General features: G+C 50.4%; 1 protein-coding gene across 1 annotated transcript; it reads right to left on the bottom strand.

Annotated features, from left to right (window-relative positions):
* LOC135184138 (adhesion G-protein coupled receptor G2-like) lies at positions 1-14,537 on the bottom strand. The gene is made up of 6 exons (XM_064159729.1): positions 14,441-14,537; positions 6,572-6,665; positions 5,444-5,733; positions 4,224-4,325; positions 1,673-1,834; positions 1-195 (listed from the first exon to the last, which is right to left on the bottom strand). Exons 1-6 carry the CDS (start codon positions 14,535-14,537, stop codon positions 68-70), a joined length of 873 nt encoding a protein of 290 aa, XP_064015799.1. The 3' UTR covers positions 1-67.
* Positions 14,538-19,376: the final 4,839 nt, after the last annotated feature.

The following is a 19,376-nucleotide window of genomic DNA, read 5'->3' as shown; positions in this document are numbered from 1 at the left end:
GGTTTATTTCTGCATGCCCACAAAAAGAGAGCCACCATTAGACAACCAGAAGAAAACCAATCCAGCCTCAATGAAAGAATCTTGCATTCTGTGGGTAGTGCAGGTCTGGATCCATGGGCAGTATCCTTCTTGAACAAGGCTGTTTGGTCTCAGCGTTGTCTGGAGGCACAGCGCTGGGGTTGTAATAAACTTCAGCTGTGGAAAAGAAAAAGGGGAAAAGCTTCTTTTAGAAGAATTTGGTTTCATGTAGTGAGAAAGCAGCCTGTGTCTGCAAAGCTCTGTGGTTTAACATCTTTGGGGAAACAGCAGAAACCCAGCATATGATAGGTTGGACTGGATGAGCTTGGAGGTCTCTTCCAACCTAGTTGATTCTATGATTCTATGTTCCCAAAACCAAGCAGGAGTGGTTGGTGCTTAGCTCAGAATTCCTGTGAAGGCATTTCTGTTTCAGAGTGTCTGTCACAGGATCACAGGGTGTTAGGGGCTGGAAGGGTCCTCCAGAGACCATTGAGTCATAGAGTTAACCAGGTTGGAAGAGACCTCCAAGATCATTCAGTCCAACCTATCACCCAGCCCTATCCAGACAACCAGACCATGGCACTAAGTGCCCCATCCAGGCTTTTTTTGAGACCTCCACAGATCATGCAGTCCAACCCCCCTGCCAGAGCTGGACCATAAAATCTAGTTCAGGTTGCACAGCAACACATCCAGACAGAGCTGGAAAGTCTCCACAGAAGGACACTCCACAACCTCCCTGGGCAGCCTGTTCCAGGCCTCTGTGACCCTTACAGTCAAGAAGTTCTTCCTCATGTTGAGGTCAGCTTCCTGTGCTGCAGTTTATATCCATTGCCCCTTGTCCTATCCCAGGGCACAACTGAGAAGAGTTTGTGCCCTCCCTCTTGACCCCCAGCCCTCAGGTACTTATGAGCATTGATTAGATCCCCTCTAAATGTTCTCTTTACCAAACCAAACAGCCCCAGGTCCCTCAGCCTCTCCTCATCAGGCAGTGATCCAGCCCCTTCATCATCTTCTTCACCCTCTCTTGGACTCTCTCCAGCAGATCCCTGTCCCTCATGAACTGGGGAGCCCAGAACTGGATGCAGTATTCCAGGTAATGTCTCCCCAGCACAGAGTAGAGAGGGAGGACAACCTCCCTCCATCTGCTGGCCATATTCCTCTTGATGCCTCCCAGGATCCCATTGGCCTTCTTAGCCACCAGGGCACATTGCTGTGCCATGGAGAGCTTCTTGTTCACCAACAATTAGTCTCAACCTTGACAGAAGACCTCCTGCTGGGATTTTCCTAGATTAAACAGGTCCTCTTCACCTTTCTGTAGTCCCTAAGATCTCTGCTCTTTGGGGAGCATGGAATAGACTCTACTGCTCTCAGGTAGGTCCCATGACAATGGCAGCCCCTGCCCTTGGTGGAATGTCTCTTAGGTGCCTAAGGTGGAAGATGATCAGGGACTTCTTTTTCTGGAGAGGAGCCATGCCAGGACCTCAAGAGCTTTCTTATTTCCCTTAGTACAGTAAATCCATCTGTAAGGTAGCCACTAAACCCAAGCTGAAGTCTGGTGTAGACAAAACAGTGAGGGGGTTCTTATTTGTCTCCAGTGGCTGGGATCAGACAGCTGCAGTACAGAACCTATTGCATTCTACTCTGTTTCTCTTACCAGTCCTGAAGTGTATGTCTGGAACAGGCTTGGGCAGGAAATCTGAGCTGTTGACAGTTGAACTTGTTCCGTTAGAATTCACATTCCACAAAGCCTGGGGCGGTGATTTGTGCTTTAAATGCTTTGGTGTAGATCCAGCAGTCGCACCTGACCCGCTCCAGGCTGAAATTAGAGAGTGGCACAGGTATAAAATTGAGTGTCACATCACACACTGCTAGAGACCAAGGAAGAGAAGGGTCTGTGCCTGCTTCTTGTGGCCTCCTTGCACATGACTCGAAGCCATGGGTCCCCATGTGCAGTGTAGCATGCAATGCCTGCTGTCAATTTTCACACTAGCTCTGCCACACTTGTGGAGTTGGGGCTGGATGCCAACCAGCCAGTCTTCTAACTCCCCTTTACACACCCAGTCTTGTAATACTGAGTTGGGTAAGGTCATATCTAAAGGTTGGAGGTCATGAGGATGGGGCTGGGCCAGCAATAGGACAAGGGCAGTGGACACAAAGTGGAACCCAGGAGGTTTCACTTGAACTTAAGGAGAAAATTCTTGACTTTGAGGATGGCAGAGCACTGGAGCAGGCTGCCCAGAGAGCTTGAGGAGTCTTTGTCTCTGGAGACTTTCAAACCCACCTTGGACACATTCCTGTGCAACCTGATCGAGGTGAACCTGCTGTATCAGGGGGATTGTACTAGATGATCTCCAGAGGTCCCTTCCAATCCCCACCTTCACCCTTAGATAGCCAAAGACAGTAATTACAGTAATTACAGCAGCTGCTGGAGGGTAGAGAGGTTTTGCAGAGGGACCTGGACAGGCTGGATCTATGGGCCAAGCCCAAGGGTATGAGATACAACAAGGTCAAGTGTTGGGTCCTGCACTTGGATCACAACAACCTCATGAATACTTCAGGCTTGGGGCAGAGTGACTGGAAACCTCTCAGCAGAGAAAGACCTGAGGGTGTTGGTTGACAGCTGGGTGAAGATGAGCCAGTGTGTACCCAGGTGGCCAAGGCCACTAGTATCTTGCCCTGGATCAGCAATACTGTGACCAGCAGGAGCAGGGCAATGATTGTCCTCCTGTGCTCAGTGCTGGGGAGGCCACACCTTGAGTCCTGAGTTCAGTTTTGGGCTCTAACTCAAAGAAAGACATTGAGGGGCTGGAGTGTGTCCACAGAGGGACAACAAAGCTGGTGAAGGGTCTGGAGAAGAGGTCTGGTGAGGAGCAGCTGAGGGACCTGGGGTTGTTTAGACTGGAGAAGAGGAGGCTAAGGAGGGACCTTCTCACTCTCCACACTCTACAACTCCTTGAAAGGAGGCTGGAGCCAGATGGGGATCAGCCTCTTCTACCAAGTAACAAGTGATAGAACAAGATAAATGGCCTCAAGTTGCACCAGGGGAGCTTTAGGTCGGCTGTTAGAAGACAATTGTCACTGAAGGGGTTCTCAAACACTGGAGCAGGCTGCCCAGGGAGGAGATTGAATCCCCATCCCTGCAGGTGTTTCAAAGAGGCAGGGATGTAGTGCTGAGGGCCACAGATAAGCATCAGGCTCAGCTGAATTAGAGAATGATTGAATTTTATGGAGACTGGAAGGCCACCAAAAGCAGAGCTCCCATCAGGGAGCACTGAATGACATAAGAGTACAGAAATTAGAGACCAGCCTGCAATCTTCTTAGGAAATCTATGGGGTTTACTGCAAGCTGTCACCACAGGATGTCAGGGGTTGGAAGAGAATCAAAGAGGTCATTGAGTCCAACCCCCTACATCAGCTGCTAGCAGAATAGGATAAAGAGAATCACAGAATCACAGAATTTCTTAGATTGGCAAAGCCCTTCAAGCTCCTCGAGTCCAACCATGAGTTTCACACTGACAAGTCCTTGACCAAACCAAATCCCTCAGCACAGCATCTGATCACTATGAATCACTAAGGTTGGAAAGGACCTCCAGCATCATCCAGTCCAACCTTCATCCCAGCAGCCTTCATCACCAGACCATAGCCTCAAGCACCACATCCACTCTCCTTTTAAACACCTCCAGGGATGGTGACTCCACCACCTCCCTGGGCAGCCTGTTCCAGTGCCTGAGCACCTGCTCAGTAAAGAACTTCCTCCCAACAGCCAACCTAAACCTCCCCTGATACAACTTAAGGCCATTTCCTCTTGTCCTACCATTAGTAACTGGGGAGAAGAGACCAACTCCAGCCTCACTACAACCTCCTTTTAGATAGAGGGCAATACAGTCCCCTCTGAGCCTCCTCTTCTCCAGACTAGACACCCCCAGCTCCCTCAGCTGACCCTCATAGGCCATGTTTGCCAGCCCTCTCCCCAGCCTCATTGCCCTTCTCTGCACTGCTCCAGCACCTCAATGTCTGGACACAGTACTCGAGGCGTGGTCTCACGAGTGCTGAGTACAGGGCATGAGCACCTCTCTACTCCTGCTGGTCACCCAGACCCACTCAAGAGCAATCCTCCAATGCAGTGCAAGAAAGGTGGAATAGATGAGACACCAGTAGCAGGCAAAGGCTGTGAGTCAAGCTAAACAAAACCCCTTGAGGCTTACCAGAGTAATCCCTCAGCTGACATCTTCCCCAGCAGAAGTGGACTCGGCACTGCTTCACTACTTCATCCTTCAGCAGGCAGTGAAACACAAAGATAAAGAACCCTAAAGAAGTCAGAAAAAAAAAATCACAGGGTTTTAGGTGGGTTCTCCAAACTCCTGTCTCTTGTCTAAATAGTTGGTGTGCCACCTAGTCACTGGTACTGTGTGGGCAGAGGGTGGTTCCTGAGCCAACATCATGTCAACACTGAGCCTCTTGTGCCTATGAAAGGGTTGTGAGAAGAGATTTCTGCAGGCTGGGGGGGAGAATAATCCTGAAATCACTGCAGAGTCCCTCAGCCCTTTTCATGCCTAGATGAGGAAGATTGTGCTGGCTCCTGAAAAGTCTCCTTTATTTGGATTTGTACTTCAAAGGTATGAGTGCCTATCTTTAAGAACAGACCTATCACAGCAATGCTATCTAAACAGCATCATCCTGCTGCAGTGGAGCTTTCCTGTTCAAACAGTGAAAGTCTCTTAACACAGAAGCTGCCTGAGCATCTCTCTTCCTTCATGCTTCCTCCACTACTTGATGTTACAAGTTTAGAATCATAGAATCAGTCAGGTTGGAAGAGACCTCCAAGCTCATCCAGCCCAACCTAGCATCCAGCCCTGGCCAAGCAACCAGACCATGGCACTAAGTGCCCCAGCCAGGCTTGGCTTCAACACCTCCAGGCACGGCCACTCCACCACCTCCCTGGGCAGCCCATTCCAATGCCAATCACTCTCTCTGACAACAACTTCCTCCTAACATCCAGCCTAGACCTGCCCTGGCACAGGTCGAGGCTGTGTCCCCTTGTTCTGTTGCTGCTTGCCTGGCAGCAGAGCCCAACCCCACCTGGATACAGCCTCCCTTCAGGTAGCTGTAGGCAGCAATGAGTTCTGCCCTGAGCCTCCACTTCTGCAGGCTGCACACCCCCAGCTCCCTCAGCCTCTCCTCACAGGGCTCTGCTCCAGGCCCCTCCCCAGCCTTGCTGCCCTTCTCTCAACACCTTCCAGCACCTCAGCATCCCTCTTGAATTGAGAAGCACAGCACTCAAGGTGTGGCCTGAGCAGTGCTGAGTCCAGGGGTAGAATAACCTCCCTTTTCCTGATGGCCACACTCTTCCTGAGCCTGGCCAGGATGCTTCCATTCCACAGCACCAAACTGTTGTATTTAGTGCACGACTCCATTCAGAAGTTACCTTGTAAGGTGTTAAAAATGCTGAAGAGATACAGGAAAAATATCCTGACTGGTCCCCAGGCAAAGAAGACAAAGCCCCAACTTAATCCCAAAAGGAACATCAAGCTAAAAGCACTTTTGAGGTCTTGGAGAAAGCCTTGTTTCCAGAATGCAGATCTCCTTTGCATCCTTGATTTCACCGAGTGGATTTGAATGAGAACGATGATGAACATGGCTGTGTTTGTCACAAATATCAAGAAGACATAGGCCACAACAGAGGTGTAAAACACTGCATTCTCCTGAATCCAGCAGCTGCAAGAAAGGGAGGGATGTGTTCAGTGAGGAGGTTTGTGAGCAGGGAAGGTCAGGAAGCCTGGTGTCCAAAATAAGCACCCTTCTAAGGCTTGCGTGAGTCTATGACTCTTTGTCTAATTAGCTATATAGAACAGGATAGAATAGAATCAAACAGGTTGGAAGAGACCTCCAAGCTCAGCCAGTCCAACCTAGCATCCAGCCCTGGCCAAGCAACCAGACCATGGCACTAAGTGCCCCAGCCAGGCTTGGCTTCAACACCTCCAGCCATGGCCACTCCACCACCTCCCTGGGCAGCCCATTCCAATGCCAATCACTCTCTCTGACAACAACTTCCTCCTAGCATCCATCCTAGACCTCCCCTGGCAGAGCTTGAGACTGTGTCCCCTTCTTCTGTTGCTGCTTGCCTGGCAGCAGAGCCTAACCCCACCTGGCTACAGCCTCCCTTCAGGTAGCTGTAGACAGCAATGAGCTGCTACACTGCACAAACCTGCTCAGTCAGAGACTCTCAGAAGAGTTTGGGTTGGAAGGCACCTCAAAGGTCATCCAGTTCTGACCCCTATGCCATGGGCAGGGACACCTCCCACTTGAACAGGTTGCTTAAGGCTTCGTCCAACCTGACCCTGAATGCCACCAGGGAGGGAGCATCCACAGCCTCCCTGGGCAACCTGTGCCAGTGTCTCACCAGAGTCTCACAGCCCAGTCAACCAGAACAACTGAGAGGAGAGAGTTGACATGGTGAAGAGAGAAAATCAAGAAAGAAGTTGTTGATTTCTGGTTATTTCTTGTGCTTTTAAATACTTTGGTGGTGACCAGGAGAGAAGCTTCAAGTACTTACAAATTGCTGAATGGGTGGCTCTCAGAATGTGATCCATTGCCATAGGAGTCTTTGTTGATTATGAGCACAAGAGCGACTACAATGGCTGGCACTCCTAATGTGGGAGATAAGTTCAGATTACAAAGTGACAAGGGAGAAGGTGGAAAGATGCTCTAATAGAATATAACATCTGAGGAGTCGTTACAGCAGGCATCTCTATCTCAGGCTCAAACCCTGCTGTATAGGGTTAACACTCCTGGGGGAGTGACCCTGAACCTGACCCTAGGGGTCTTGGCCCCTCCTCAGGGGTGGGCCACACTCCAGGTGATGGTTAGCCCACTCCCCCCACTTCCTGTGGTATAAAAGACAGGAGTTCTCCTGTCTCTTCCTCTTTTCGCCCTCTTGCTCACTACCTGCGTTCATGACCGCACACACACACTGATACTGTATACCAGCCACGAGGCAGAGACACCATCACACTACTCGGGTTGTATCCATCCCTGTTTTGTATTTTGCTGTTTTCCCTTCCTCATCCTTTGTAAACTCCCCTACCTCCAATCCTTTTTTTCTAAGTTATTGTTAAACTTTTCCTTTTTTTACTTCCAAATCGAGTGAGATTGATTTATTGGGGTGTCCCTACCTTTTATCTCTCTCCCTGTCTTTTGGGGAAAGGAGGGGGAGGAGGGGAGGACACTCTATAAACTCTATAAATCCTATAAATTGTCATTGGGTCTACCAAATTTATAAGAGTCTCTGGGAACTTGCATTTGAACCCAAAACAATTTATTTGGCGCCCAACGTGGGGCTAGGTAGAAAGAATTCTTTCAGAGAAGATTTGGAAGTTAAAAAATGGATATTCTGAAAGTCTTAATCATTAACGCTTTTGCATGGCTGTTGTGGGGCTGGCTGTTAAAGTTTATAAGTTACCATGTCTTCTGGATTGTCATTGATATGCTCTGGGAATATTCTAAGCATTTGCCTGCCCGAGTCTATGCCTATTTCCTGAATTCTGTTAGTAATATCACTGTGTTTAGAAATGTTTCTGGAACATGGAATCAATCTGAGTATATGCATTGGAGCACAGAAGCTCCAGATATTTTGGGGGAAAAATGGTACTGGATAGCTGTTATTTCACTGTGTGTAAATTTGGGTTTGGGAATTAATAAGATAGCGGTGAACTGGGACACGTGGAAATATCGAGTGGGCGCCGCCATTAGGGTGCTTAGGGGGAGGGGTGGTCCTCACTGCCCGAGCTGCAGTTGCGGGGGATGGGCGACAGGGCAGACCGCCCCTAGCGCGGCTCCGCCCCGAACTCCGCCTCCGGTCCCGCCCAGGGCAGCCCCCCGGACCCTGCCCCCTCAGCCCAGCCCCCTTCACCTAGCGCCAATAACCACGCGGCCAGCAAGATCAAATCAAAACCCTCCCGCAGATGCCGATCCAGGGCAAGGGACCTCTTCGGGAACCAGCACCCCCCAGCAACAGCAACCAGCTGGAAATGGACCTGATAATGGAGTGATCCTTATCAGCTCCACGCCCAGAAAGGAAATCAGGCACATAAGGCAGGAGTATGCAAGGGCAAACGGACAGTCCCTTTTAGCCTGGCTTTTGAAATGCTGGGATGCAGGAGCAGAAACAGTGGACCTAGATCACAGGGAGGCGAAACAGCTGGGATCCTTGTCGAGGGATGGAGGTGTGGATAAGGAGCTGGGAAGGCTCGATGGTACCCACTCACTTTGGGCCAGGCTTCTGATAGCTGTGAGGTACAGGTACCCGACTAAGGATGACATGATTTTCCATCCCCTTAGATGGACAGATATGGAACAGGGGATCTCATACCTGAGGCAAATGGCGGTTCAAGAGATAATTTATGGAGCCGACCAGAGGCCCTCGGACCCTGATGATGTCCGCATGAAGCCAGCCCTCTTAAAGAAACTGACTCAGTGTGCCCCTTCCACATATGCCCCCACATTGGGAGCACTGCTGCTGGGCAGAGACCCCAACAACCTTCCCACAATCAGGGAGTTTGTGAATGACCTGAGACAGTTTGAAGACAGTTTGTCGAGGAAAACCTTAATTGCCACTGTAGAGACCCTCACCCAAGAAATGAACGAGCTGAAAGCCTCTTTCTCTGAAATGCAGAAGGCAGAGGATGACTGCTCTTCACCTTCAGAATGGGTGCAAGTCTCAGCTATAAGGAACACACGCCGCCGTGCTCCTCCTCCTCCCCGCAGGAGACCAGCCCAGAGCAGACAGGGTACACACAGGGGGTCACTCTGGAGAACACTGTGTGACCATGGGGAAAACATGGATAGATGGCATGGCCAGCCCACCTCAGCTCTATGGGCCAGGGTAAGGGAACTGCAGGGGACAAACACAGGGAATAACTCCTCCAGAAGAGGGGTTGCCCCAGTGTCCCGCAGGCAGCGCTCTCGCTCAAGGGGTGGTGAAGCCAGTAACTCAGGTCCATGTGCCTCATGCAGTCACACTGCTCAGAATTAGAGGTGCCCTGTCTCCAGCCAGGCGGAGGCCAGGGATAACAGAGTATATTGGGACGTGTTTGTGAAATGGCCTGGCACTTCTGAAGCCGAGAAGTACAGAGCGTTGGTAGACACCGGTGCCCAATGCACTCTGATCCCCTCCAGCCACAGGGGGACAGATACTGTTACAATTGCAGGAGTCACAGGGGGGTCTCGGGAGTTGACTGTGCTGCAGGCTGAGATAAGCCTCACCGGGAATGTGTGGGAGAAGCACTCCATAGTAACTGGCCCTGATGCACCTTGCATCCTGGGGATTGACTTTCTCCGGGAAGGGTACTTTAAAGATCCGAAGGGGAACAAGTGGGCATTTGGCATAGCAGCTGTAGAGACTACAGACAAAGAGCAGCTGTCTATCATGCCTGGCTTGTCAGATGACCCTTCCGTGGTTGGTACCCACAAGGTGGAAGATGTCAAGTTACCTATTGCTTCTCGTGTAGTTCATCGCAGGCAATACCGCACCAACAGAGACTCCCTGCTACCCATACAGCAGCTGATTCGCCGCCTGGAGCAGCAGCTTGTCATCAGCAAGAGCCACTCGCCCTTCAACAGCCCGATATGGCCAGTGCGAAAGGAGACAGGGGAGTGGAGACTCACGGTGGATTTCCGAGGCCTGAATGAAGTGACTCCTCCAATCAGCGCAGCCGTGCCTGACATGTTGGAGCTGCAGTATGAACTGGAAACGAAGGAGGCCAAATGGTATGCCACAATTGACATTGCTAATGCTTTCTTCTCCATCCCCATTGCAGAAGAATGTAGGCCGCAGTTTGCCTTCACCTGGAGAGGAGTCCAGTACCACTGGAACAGACTGCCTCAAGGGTGGAAGCACAGCCCTACAATCTGCCACAGCATCATCCAGACTGCACTGGAGAAGGGTGGAGCTCCGGAACATCTGCAGTACATCGATGACATCATTGTATGGGGTGAGACAGCAGAGGAGGTCTTCCAGAAGGGTGAGAAGATCATTAATATCCTGTTGGATGCTGGTTTTGCCATTAAGAGAAGCAAAGTGAAAGGGCCTGCCAGAGAGATCCAGTTCCTGGGAGTTCGATGGCAGGATGGCCGACGCCACATCCCTATGGATGTGGTGAATAAAGTGGCCACTATGGTGGAACCCACTAACCGGAAGGAGACACAATCCTTCCTGGGGTTTGTGGGCTTTTGGAAGATGCACATTCCCGGGTACAGTCAAATTGTGAAACCTCTCTTTGACGTTACAAGAAAGAGAAATAACTTTGGGTGGGGACCTGAGCAGCAGGTGGCATTTGACCAGATCAAACGAGAGGTGGTCCATGCCATGGCCTTGGGACCAGTTCGAACCGGCCCAGAGATTAAGAACATTCTCTACACAGCAGCCGGTGAGAATGGTCCTAGCTGGAGCCTATGGCAGAAAGCTCCTGATGAGACAAGAGGCCGCCCACTCGGGTTCTGGAGCAAGGCGTACAAAGGCTCAGAGACCAAGTATACCCCCACAGAGAAAGAAATCCTAGCTGCCTATGAGGGAGTCAGAGCTGCCTCTGAGGTGATTGGGACGGAGTCACCACTCCTTTTAGCTCCAAGGCTTCCAGTCCTGACTTGGATGTTTAAAGGGAAGGGTTCGACTCCGCACCATGCCACAGATGCCACTTGGAGTAAGTGGATGGCTCTGATAACTCAGAGGGCTAGGATGGGGACTCTCGAGCGTCCAGGCATTGTGGAGGTCATCACCAACTGGCCAGAGGGCACTGACTTTGGAAAGCCAGCAGAAGAGAAGGCAGTGACCCGTGCTGAGGAAGCCCCCCCATACAGTGACCTTCCTGAGGAGGAAAAGGCATATGCTCTCTTCACAGATGGATCCTGCCGCCTGGTAGGCAGCAAGCGGAGATGGAAGGCTGCCGTCTGGAACCCCACACGCAGGGTTGCAGAGGCAAGAGATGGAGAAGGTGAATCCAGCCAGTATGCTGAGGTGAAAGCCATCCAGCTGGCCCTGGACATTGCAGAACGAGAGCAGTGGCCAATGCTATACATCTACACCGACTCATGGATGGTAGCAAATGCCTTATGGGGGTGGCTGAAGGAGTGGAAGAGAAATGATTGGCAGAGAAAAGGGAAGCCTATTTGGGCTGCTGATCTCTGGCAAGACATTTCTGCACGCCTGGACAAACTACCAGTTAAAATCCGCCACATCAGTGCTCACATCCCAAAGAGCAGAGCCACTGAAGAGCAGCAGCATAACCACCAAGCTGACCAGGCTGCCCACATCTGCCAGATTGACCTGGACTGGAAGCACAAAGGTGAAGTGTTCTTAGCTCGGTGGGCACATGACTCTTCTGGTCACCAAGGAAGAGATGCCACATACCAATGGGCCCGAGACAGGTCCGTGGACATATCCATGGAGGCCATAACTCAGGTTATCCATGAATGTGACATCTGTGCCACCATAAAGCAAGCCAAGCGCATGAAGCCTTTGTGGTACGGGGGAAGGTGGTCAAAGTACAGGTATGGGGAGGCCTGGCAGATTGATTACATCACTCTGCCTCGGTCTCGCAGTGGCAAGCAGTATGTGTTAACCATGGTGGAGGGAAGCACGGGGTGGCTGGAAACCTACCCAGTACCTCATGCTACTGCCCGTAACACCATTCTGGGCCTGCAGAGCCACATCCTGTGGAGACACGGTACCCCAGAGAGAATTGAGTCAGACAATGGGACCCATTTCAAGAACCACCTTGTAAGCAACTGGGCAAAAGAGCATGGGATAGAATGGGTTTATCACATCCCATACTACCCACAAGCTGCAGGAAAGATTGAGCGACACAATGGCCTGCTGAAAACCACCCTGAAGGCTATGGGAGGTGGAACTCTCAGAAACTGGGAGAAGCACCTTGCAGAAGCCACTTGGCTGGTGAACAGCAGGGGATCAGTTAACAGAGCTGGTCCTGCTCAGTCTGCCCTATTGCCCACAGTTGAGGGAGATGGAGTTCCTGTGGTCTGTGAAAGGAATCTACTGGGAAAGACTGTGTGGGTTGCTCCTGCCTCTGGTGGGGGAAAACCCATCAAAGGGGTGGTATCTGCAGAGGGTCCTGGTCACACATACTGGGTGATGATGGAAACTGGTGTTATCGAGTGTGTCCCTCAGAGAAACCTCTCTTTAGCTGAAAAGGTTTTGAAATCTCAGAGTTGATTCCATGTGTTCCAGATACTTTCAGGTTATCTTGTATTATAGTTGTATAATAGTTGTATCATAGTTGTGCAATACTTGTACCATAGTTGTGCAATACTTGTATTATAGTTCATAAGGGGTTACAAGTTGGTTTTGTAGTTATACCCTCACCACTACACGGCGTCCAACAGAACCTACATGACAGCCGCAGCTATCCAGAGTCCTACAACATCGCATCACACCACGGCGTCCAACCAGAACCCTGCATCTGATTCGTCACTGATGCCCTGCAGTGAGAGACTGTTCCTGATTTCCCTCCAGAGGATGTCTACAGCCATCTCATCCACACCTGTTCCCCTGATGCCAGACATGAAGAGACTGTTCCTGATGTTTTCTTCGCAGAGGGAAAAGACTTTTTCCTGAGTACCAACAAGAACTGTTCCTGATTCACTGACTTTTCTTCCGTTCCTGCCCTGCTCACATCTCAGCAACCTGCACCGGACCAGAGGAACACATCGCCTTGGGATACAGCCGGGGACCAAGAAGGACTTCACGAACTCTTAACCCATGGACACTTTTCCCATCTTTGGAGAAGAAGACTGTTCTTAGGAAGGTGGAAGTGGTCTAACCAAGGGGTGGAATGTATAGGGTTAACACTCCTGGGGGAGTGACCCTGAACCTGACCCTAGGGGTCTTGGCCCCTCCTCAGGGGTGGGCCACACTCCAGGTGATGGTTAGCCCACTCCCCCCACTTCCTGTGGTATAAAAGACAGGAGTTCTCCTGTCTCTTCCTCTTTTCGCCCTCTTGCTCACTACCTGCGTTCATGACCGCACACACACACTGATACTGTATACCAGCCACGAGGCAGAGACACCATCACACTACTCGGGTTGTATCCATCCCTGTTTTGTATTTTGCTGTTTTCCCTTCCTCATCCTTTGTAAACTCCCCTACCTCCAATCCTTTTTTTCTAAGTTATTGTTAAACTTTTCCTTTTTTTACTTCCAAATCGAGTGAGATTGATTTATTGGGGTGTCCCTACCTTTTATCTCTCTCCCTGTCTTTTGGGGAAAGGAGGGGGAGGAGGGGAGGACACTCTATAAACTCTATAAATCCTATAAATTGTCATTGGGTCTACCAAATTTATAAGAGTCTCTGGGAACTTGCATTTGAACCCAAAACACCTGCCCTTAAAGCTCCTTCTCAAATGAGTGCAATTAAGTGTGAGGCATAAGTGGCTGAAACTCTTTGTTTATGTACATTACAAATCAGTGGGCATAAAAAAAAAATCTGTGTTGGCAAAATGTTTGTGAGTGTTCAAACATCTCCAGAAGGGATCCAATCTGGTGAAATAAACCCAACTGAGCGTGGATAGCTAAGGAGGCCACAGCATTTTGTGTGAAGATCTGATAGAGACAGACACTTTCCAGACAGTATTTTAGCAGTCTTCCTTTCCACTCATTTCCCACTTCCCACATTTCTTGCAGCTCTGACCTTTTCCTGTTGCAGCCAGCTGCCACCAACACTACCACCACCATCATGGATGGCTGTCCCTGAGCACAGATGTCTGTGACATCAGGTCTAAGGATGGAGATGATGATAACACTGCACACTACTCAAAAGTCAAAAAGAAAACTCCTTTAAAACACCCAGCTGGTGGTGACCCAAGAAATTCAGACCCAATTCAGTGATGATTCTGGGTCCTTTTTGTTGTTTCCTCCAGACATGTTGCTTATGCTCAGGGCTTGGAGGAAAAGAGGAATCTCAGTGAGGTCTTATGAGTGAAAGCCAAATGATGCACAGAATGGCAGATGAGGACAGAAAGCCGGGAGAAGGAGCTCAGAATCACCTCTGAGTGTCACCGGTGCTCGGGTGAAGGCAGCTCATGCTTCCTCAGGCACATACACTGATGTCAGGTACCATGACAAAGCATTCCTGTAAAGGGCAGGAGGGGTAGGGAAAGCAGCTCCTTACACCCATTTCTGCTTTTCCTTGCACTGCTTTCCTTTCCCTGCTCTCTGCAGGGACCAACAGGCACTTTCTGCTAATGTCTCCCCAGGCAGAAGAAACTTCCAGCTGAACCTGCCTGGGGGAAGAACTCCTCACAGCTCAGCACCACAATTCTACCAGCTCAGTGCAGTGATTTACTCTTGCAGATATACCTATCTTAGAGAGGTTAACAAGTACAAAAGTGGAGAAGAAGTTTGCTTGCTTACCCCAGCCAGCAATGCAGCATTTCAAGATGTACTTTGGGACATAAACGTTGAAAACTTTGACCAGAGCCAAGTAAAAGTGAACAGACTCCAGGCACATCCACGTGAAAGCCGCCAGAAGGAAATAGTGGAGGAGCACAGCCACAGCGATGCAAAGGCCTGGCTGGTCAAATGAGGACAGCCAGGAGTTGGTGAGAAAGACCATGTTGAGCATCAGCAGTGCAGCACAGAGGTTGAGCAGGATTTTGGAGGGGTTGTCTCTCCGCAGCTTTCTGAAACAAGGAGGCAAACCCACAAGGTCATGGCTGCATGAGCTGTGCTCTCTGCCCTCACCCATGCAGGGCAGCACAGATGTGGATCTGTCCTGTCCTGAACTGGCTTCTTGTGGTCTGAGTTGTGCCTACATTTAGTGCTTTCTATCACAGCACTAGTGTGGTCTTGAAGCAGATCTCCCAATCTGATGAAGAACAGCTTCTATAGACACAGAGACCTGCTAGGATGCTTGATGGAGGAGAGACAGACTTAAGGGCATCTTTTTTCCCTGTTGCATCAAATATTGTTATTGCAGTGTTACTGGGTTGGCTAGAGAATCATAGAGTCAGTCAGGCTTGGAAGGGACCAGAAGCATCATCTAGTTCCAATCCCCCTGCCATGGGCAGGGACACCCTACCCTAGAGCAGGCTGCACACAGCCTCAACCAGCCTGGCCTCAAACACCTCCAGCCATGGGGCCTCAACCACTTCCCTGGGCAACCCATTCTACACTCTCACCACTCTCATGCTCAACAACTTCCTCCTCACATCCAGCCTGACTCTCCCCACCTCCAGCTTTGCTCCATTCTCCCGCAGTCCTGTCATTCCTTGAAAGCCTAAAAAGTCCCTCTCCAGCTTTTTTGTAGCCCCCTTCAGATCCTGCAAGGCCACAATAATGTCACCTGGGAGCCTCCTCTGCTCCATACTCAACAGCCCCAACTCTTTCAGTCTGTGCTCACAGCAGAGCTGCTGCAGACTCTGAGCATCCTCCTGGCCCTGCTCTGGACACACTCCAGCATCTCCACAGCCCTCTTGTCCCAGGGGCTCCAGAGCTGGATGCAGGACTCCAGGTGGGGTCTCAGCAGAGCACAGCAGAGGGGGAGAATCACCTCCCTGGCCCTGCTGGCCACACTGCTGCTGCTGCAGCCCAGGCTCTGCTTGGCTTTCTGGGCTGCAAGTGCACACTGTTGGCTCCTGTTGAGCTTCTCCTCCAGCAGCACCCCCAGGTCCCTCTCCTCAGAGCTGCTCTCCAACCAGTCACTGCCCAGGCTGGTTTTGTGCTTGGTATTGTGTCAACCCAGATGGAGAACCTTGCACTTGGTCTTGTTAAACTTCATGAGGTTGGCTTGTGCCCACCTCTGCAGCCAAGCACTCACAGTTACATCAGGCTATGGCCCCATCATGCCAGGAAGTACTGGCACGTGCAGTATAAAATGGAACCTGACCAGAAGGACAAAACACAGAACCAAGGGCAAGAGAAGAGACAAAGTTCCCCTGTTTTGCTGTTGCTATCATCCAATATATAGTCTATACCCAGGACCTGTTGCATATTGCTGACATTGTCCCTGGGTAGATGTGTGAAGTTGCAGGATCCCAGTACGGTGAGGTTTGGAAAGGACATCTGGAGATCCAATCTAAGCCCCTTGATAAAGCAGGGTGACCCACAGCAGGTTGTACAGGATCATGATAGGCAGGTGGGTTTGGAATCTCTCCAGAGAAGGAGCCTCCACAGCCTCTCTGGGCAGGCTGCTCCAGGGCTCCAGCACCCTCAAAGTTAAGAATTTTCTCAAGTGAAACCTCCTGGGTTCCAGCTTGTGTCCATTGCTCCTTGTCCTACAAGGGGCACCACTGGAAAGAGCCCAGCCTCATTCTCATGACCTCCAGCCTTTAGAAATCAATAGCACTTAGAAGATCCCCTCTCAGTCTTACCCAGACTAAACAGCCCCTGGTCTCTCAGCCTTTTCTCCTCACAGGGGTGCTTTTCATGGCCCTCTGTTGGACCCCTTCCTGTAATTTCTGCTATCTCTTGAACTGGGGAGTCCAAAACCAGCATCATGCTCCAGATGTGTCCTCACTAGGGCAGAGCAAAGAGGCAGGAAAACCTTCCTCAGCCTGCTGGCCACACTCTTCTTAATGCACCCCAGGATCCCATTGGCCTTCTTGGCCACCAGGGCACATTGCTGTGCCATACAGAACTTATTGTCCAGCAGCACTCCCAGGTTCTTCTCTGCAGAGCTGCTTCCCAGCAGGTCCCCCCTCACCTGTACTGCTGCGGGAGGTTATTCCTTCCCAGGTGCAGCACTCTACACTTGCCCTCGTTGAACTTCAAGAGGTTCCCTCTGCCCAGCTCTCCAGCCTGCCCAGGTCGAGTTGAATCACAGCACAGCCACCCCTGCCAGTTTTGTGTCATCAGCACACTTGCTGAGGGACCACTCTGGCCCTGCATCCAGGTTGCTGGTGGACATTTAGAACCCTTGAAGTGTCTGAGCAGCTGACTCCCTCTTCTTTCAGCAGAGTCATAGGTGGGAATAAAATAATGTTTATAGCCTCAGCTCTCTGTCTTCCCTACCTTACATCATAGCACCAGATATTGCCAAACACTCTGATAGCTGCTGCAGATTCCTTAGGGCTAAAACATTAAAAGTGGTAAAAGAAGAAGGCTTAGACTTACTGCAGGGTGAGATATGTCACCAGTGTTACACCCAAGAAGAGGGAAGAAACACCACATCCTGCATAGCTTAGCAGAGTTAACACACGATCCTGTGTGGTATCTATCTCTGTCCGAGACAAGTCCTGTGTTGCAAGAGGAGAATCACAGTTGTTTGCCAGAACAGATAAGGAAAATTGCTTCCCACACTCCCACATGGATTCAAAAAGTCAATTTCTGCCTGCTCTGCTGCTCTCAGGGGGGTTTCCAGTCATGTTTCTTATTGTAGGCTCCTGCAGAAGGGCTAAACTACTAAAACTAGCAGGATTCCAAATACCCAGGAGTAAGTTGTGAAGCTAGAAACTATCCTTCAGAAGCCACCAACCCAGCAAGGATTCCAGGATCTTGCCAGAATTTCCACTGGCAGCTTGCCTTTGTAGGAGAAGCTCTATTTTGTTTCACTGGCAGCTGCTACACTGCACAAACCTGCTCAGTCACAGACTCACAGAAGAGTTTGGGTTGGAAGGCACCTCAAAGGTCATCCAGTTCTGACCCCTCTGCCATGGGCAGGGACACCTCCCACTTGAACAGGTTGCTCAAAGCCTCATCCAACCTGGCCTTGAACATCTCCAGGGAGGGAGCATCCACAGCCTCCCTGGGCAACCTGTGCCAGTGTCTCACCACTCTCACTGGAAAGAACTTCTTTCTAATCTCCAGTCTAAATCTGCCCTCCTCAACCTTCAAACCATTCCCCTTTTTCCTACCACTACAAGCCCTTGTAAAAAGTCCCTTCCCAGCTTTTTTGTAGATGCCCTTCAGGTACTGGAAGGCTCCCTGGATCCTTCTCCTCTCCAGACTAGGCAGCCACAGGTCTCTTATCCCTTCCTCATCAGGCAGATCTTCCAGTCCCTTCATCATCCTCAAAGCCATCATTGGACTCTCATCAGTAGTTCCCTGATCTTCTTGAACTGGGCAGCCCAGAACTGGACACAATACTGCAGATGTGGCCTTATCAGGGCAGAGTAGATGGGGAGAAGACCTTCCCTTGGACCTACTGGCCACACTCCTCTTAATGCCCCCCAGCATCCTATTGGCCTTCTTGGCCACAGGGGCACATTGCTGTTCCATGGAGAGCTTCCTGTCCATTGGGAAAAGAGTGGATGAGGCATTTATTGCTATGGATAGGGCTGGGTGCTAGGTTGGACTGGATGAGCTTGGAGATCTCTTCCAACCTGCCTGATTCTATGATTCTAAGTCTCTTGGGTCCTTCCCAGCAGGTTCCCCCTCACCTGTACTGCTGCAGGAGGTTGTTCCTCCCCAGGTGCAGGACTCTACACTTGCCCTTGTTGACCCTTATGAGGTTCCTCTTTACTCAGCTCTCACTGACTGGCAGCAGAGCCACTCCTCCCAGGTTGGCATCATCAGCACAAACTATGTCTGCAGTATGAATTTGCCTGCAAGCAAGTGACATTTTGAGGATTTTACACCCTAAAAGCTGTTATAACTTTCCTTTATTAGTGGTCCTGGCAAAGTTGCAGGTATCTATCAGGTTGCCTAGATAACAAATCTCCCATCTCTCCCCAAATCTAGCTCTGACATTCTTTAGTGCCAGAGGACTTTTTGTGGGGTGATTCATGGAGTACTTACCAGTAAGACTCCAAAATGGGTAAGATGGTTACAAGAACAGGTTGTGTAATCCCTATCTGTAGATTCCATTTCACACCCTGATGTATTCCAACCACCCAGGCCATCTGTGCAAGAGAGGAACAGGGATTTGGATGCAGAGTTAGTCATGCTCAGTCATTTATAGCTCTGCAACATGCCCAAGGTGTGAATTTGAGCTCGAGTTAGTGCAGATTGCAGGGTCACTTAGCAGCACACGAGTGAGATTTCACACAGGAACATATCTTAGTTGCTTGAGAGCCTCAAGAACTGGGATGGAAGCCTTTGGTGGAATGAAGAAACATTTCAAGTCATTTGCATGCTTGCACACAGGGAAAGCAGGGAAGTAATGAAAAGTGCACTGGAGGAGCTGAGACTGCAGGGTGTGGAAATGCAGAAGGCAAGAAATCTTCAGAGGGCAGAGTGGTTCTCTGGGCAGAGTGTTCACTGACAAAACCAGGCCTTCCCTGATAAGGTCAGGCTTGATGTAGCTCTGAGCAACCTGGGGCTGTCCCTGCTTACTGCAGGGGGTTGGACTTGGTAAGCTTTAAAGCTGCCTTCCAACCCAATGCATTTGATGAGCCTAAGAGAAAATTCA

Source organism: Pogoniulus pusillus, chromosome 19 (genome assembly GCF_015220805.1).
Source record: "Pogoniulus pusillus isolate bPogPus1 chromosome 19, bPogPus1.pri, whole genome shotgun sequence".
NCBI lineage: Eukaryota > Metazoa > Chordata > Aves > Piciformes > Lybiidae > Pogoniulus > Pogoniulus pusillus.
The sequence above is the reverse complement of the archived record's forward strand: the minus strand, read 5'-3'. Positions and strand labels throughout refer to the sequence as shown.

Coding starts and splice junctions, on each gene's coding strand:
- LOC135184138 (XM_064159729.1), bottom strand. CDS start 14,537: ATGTGCCTGGAGTCTGTTCACTTTTACTTGGCTCTGGTCAAAGTTTTC. Junction 6,666..14,440: donor ATGCTGCATTGCTGGCTGGG/GTAAGCAAGCAA, acceptor CTCCCACATTAG/GAGTGCCAGCCATTGTAGTC. Junction 196..1,672: donor AGACATACACTTCAGGACTG/GTAAGAGAAACA, acceptor TCTTTTCCACAG/CTGAAGTTTATTACAACCCC.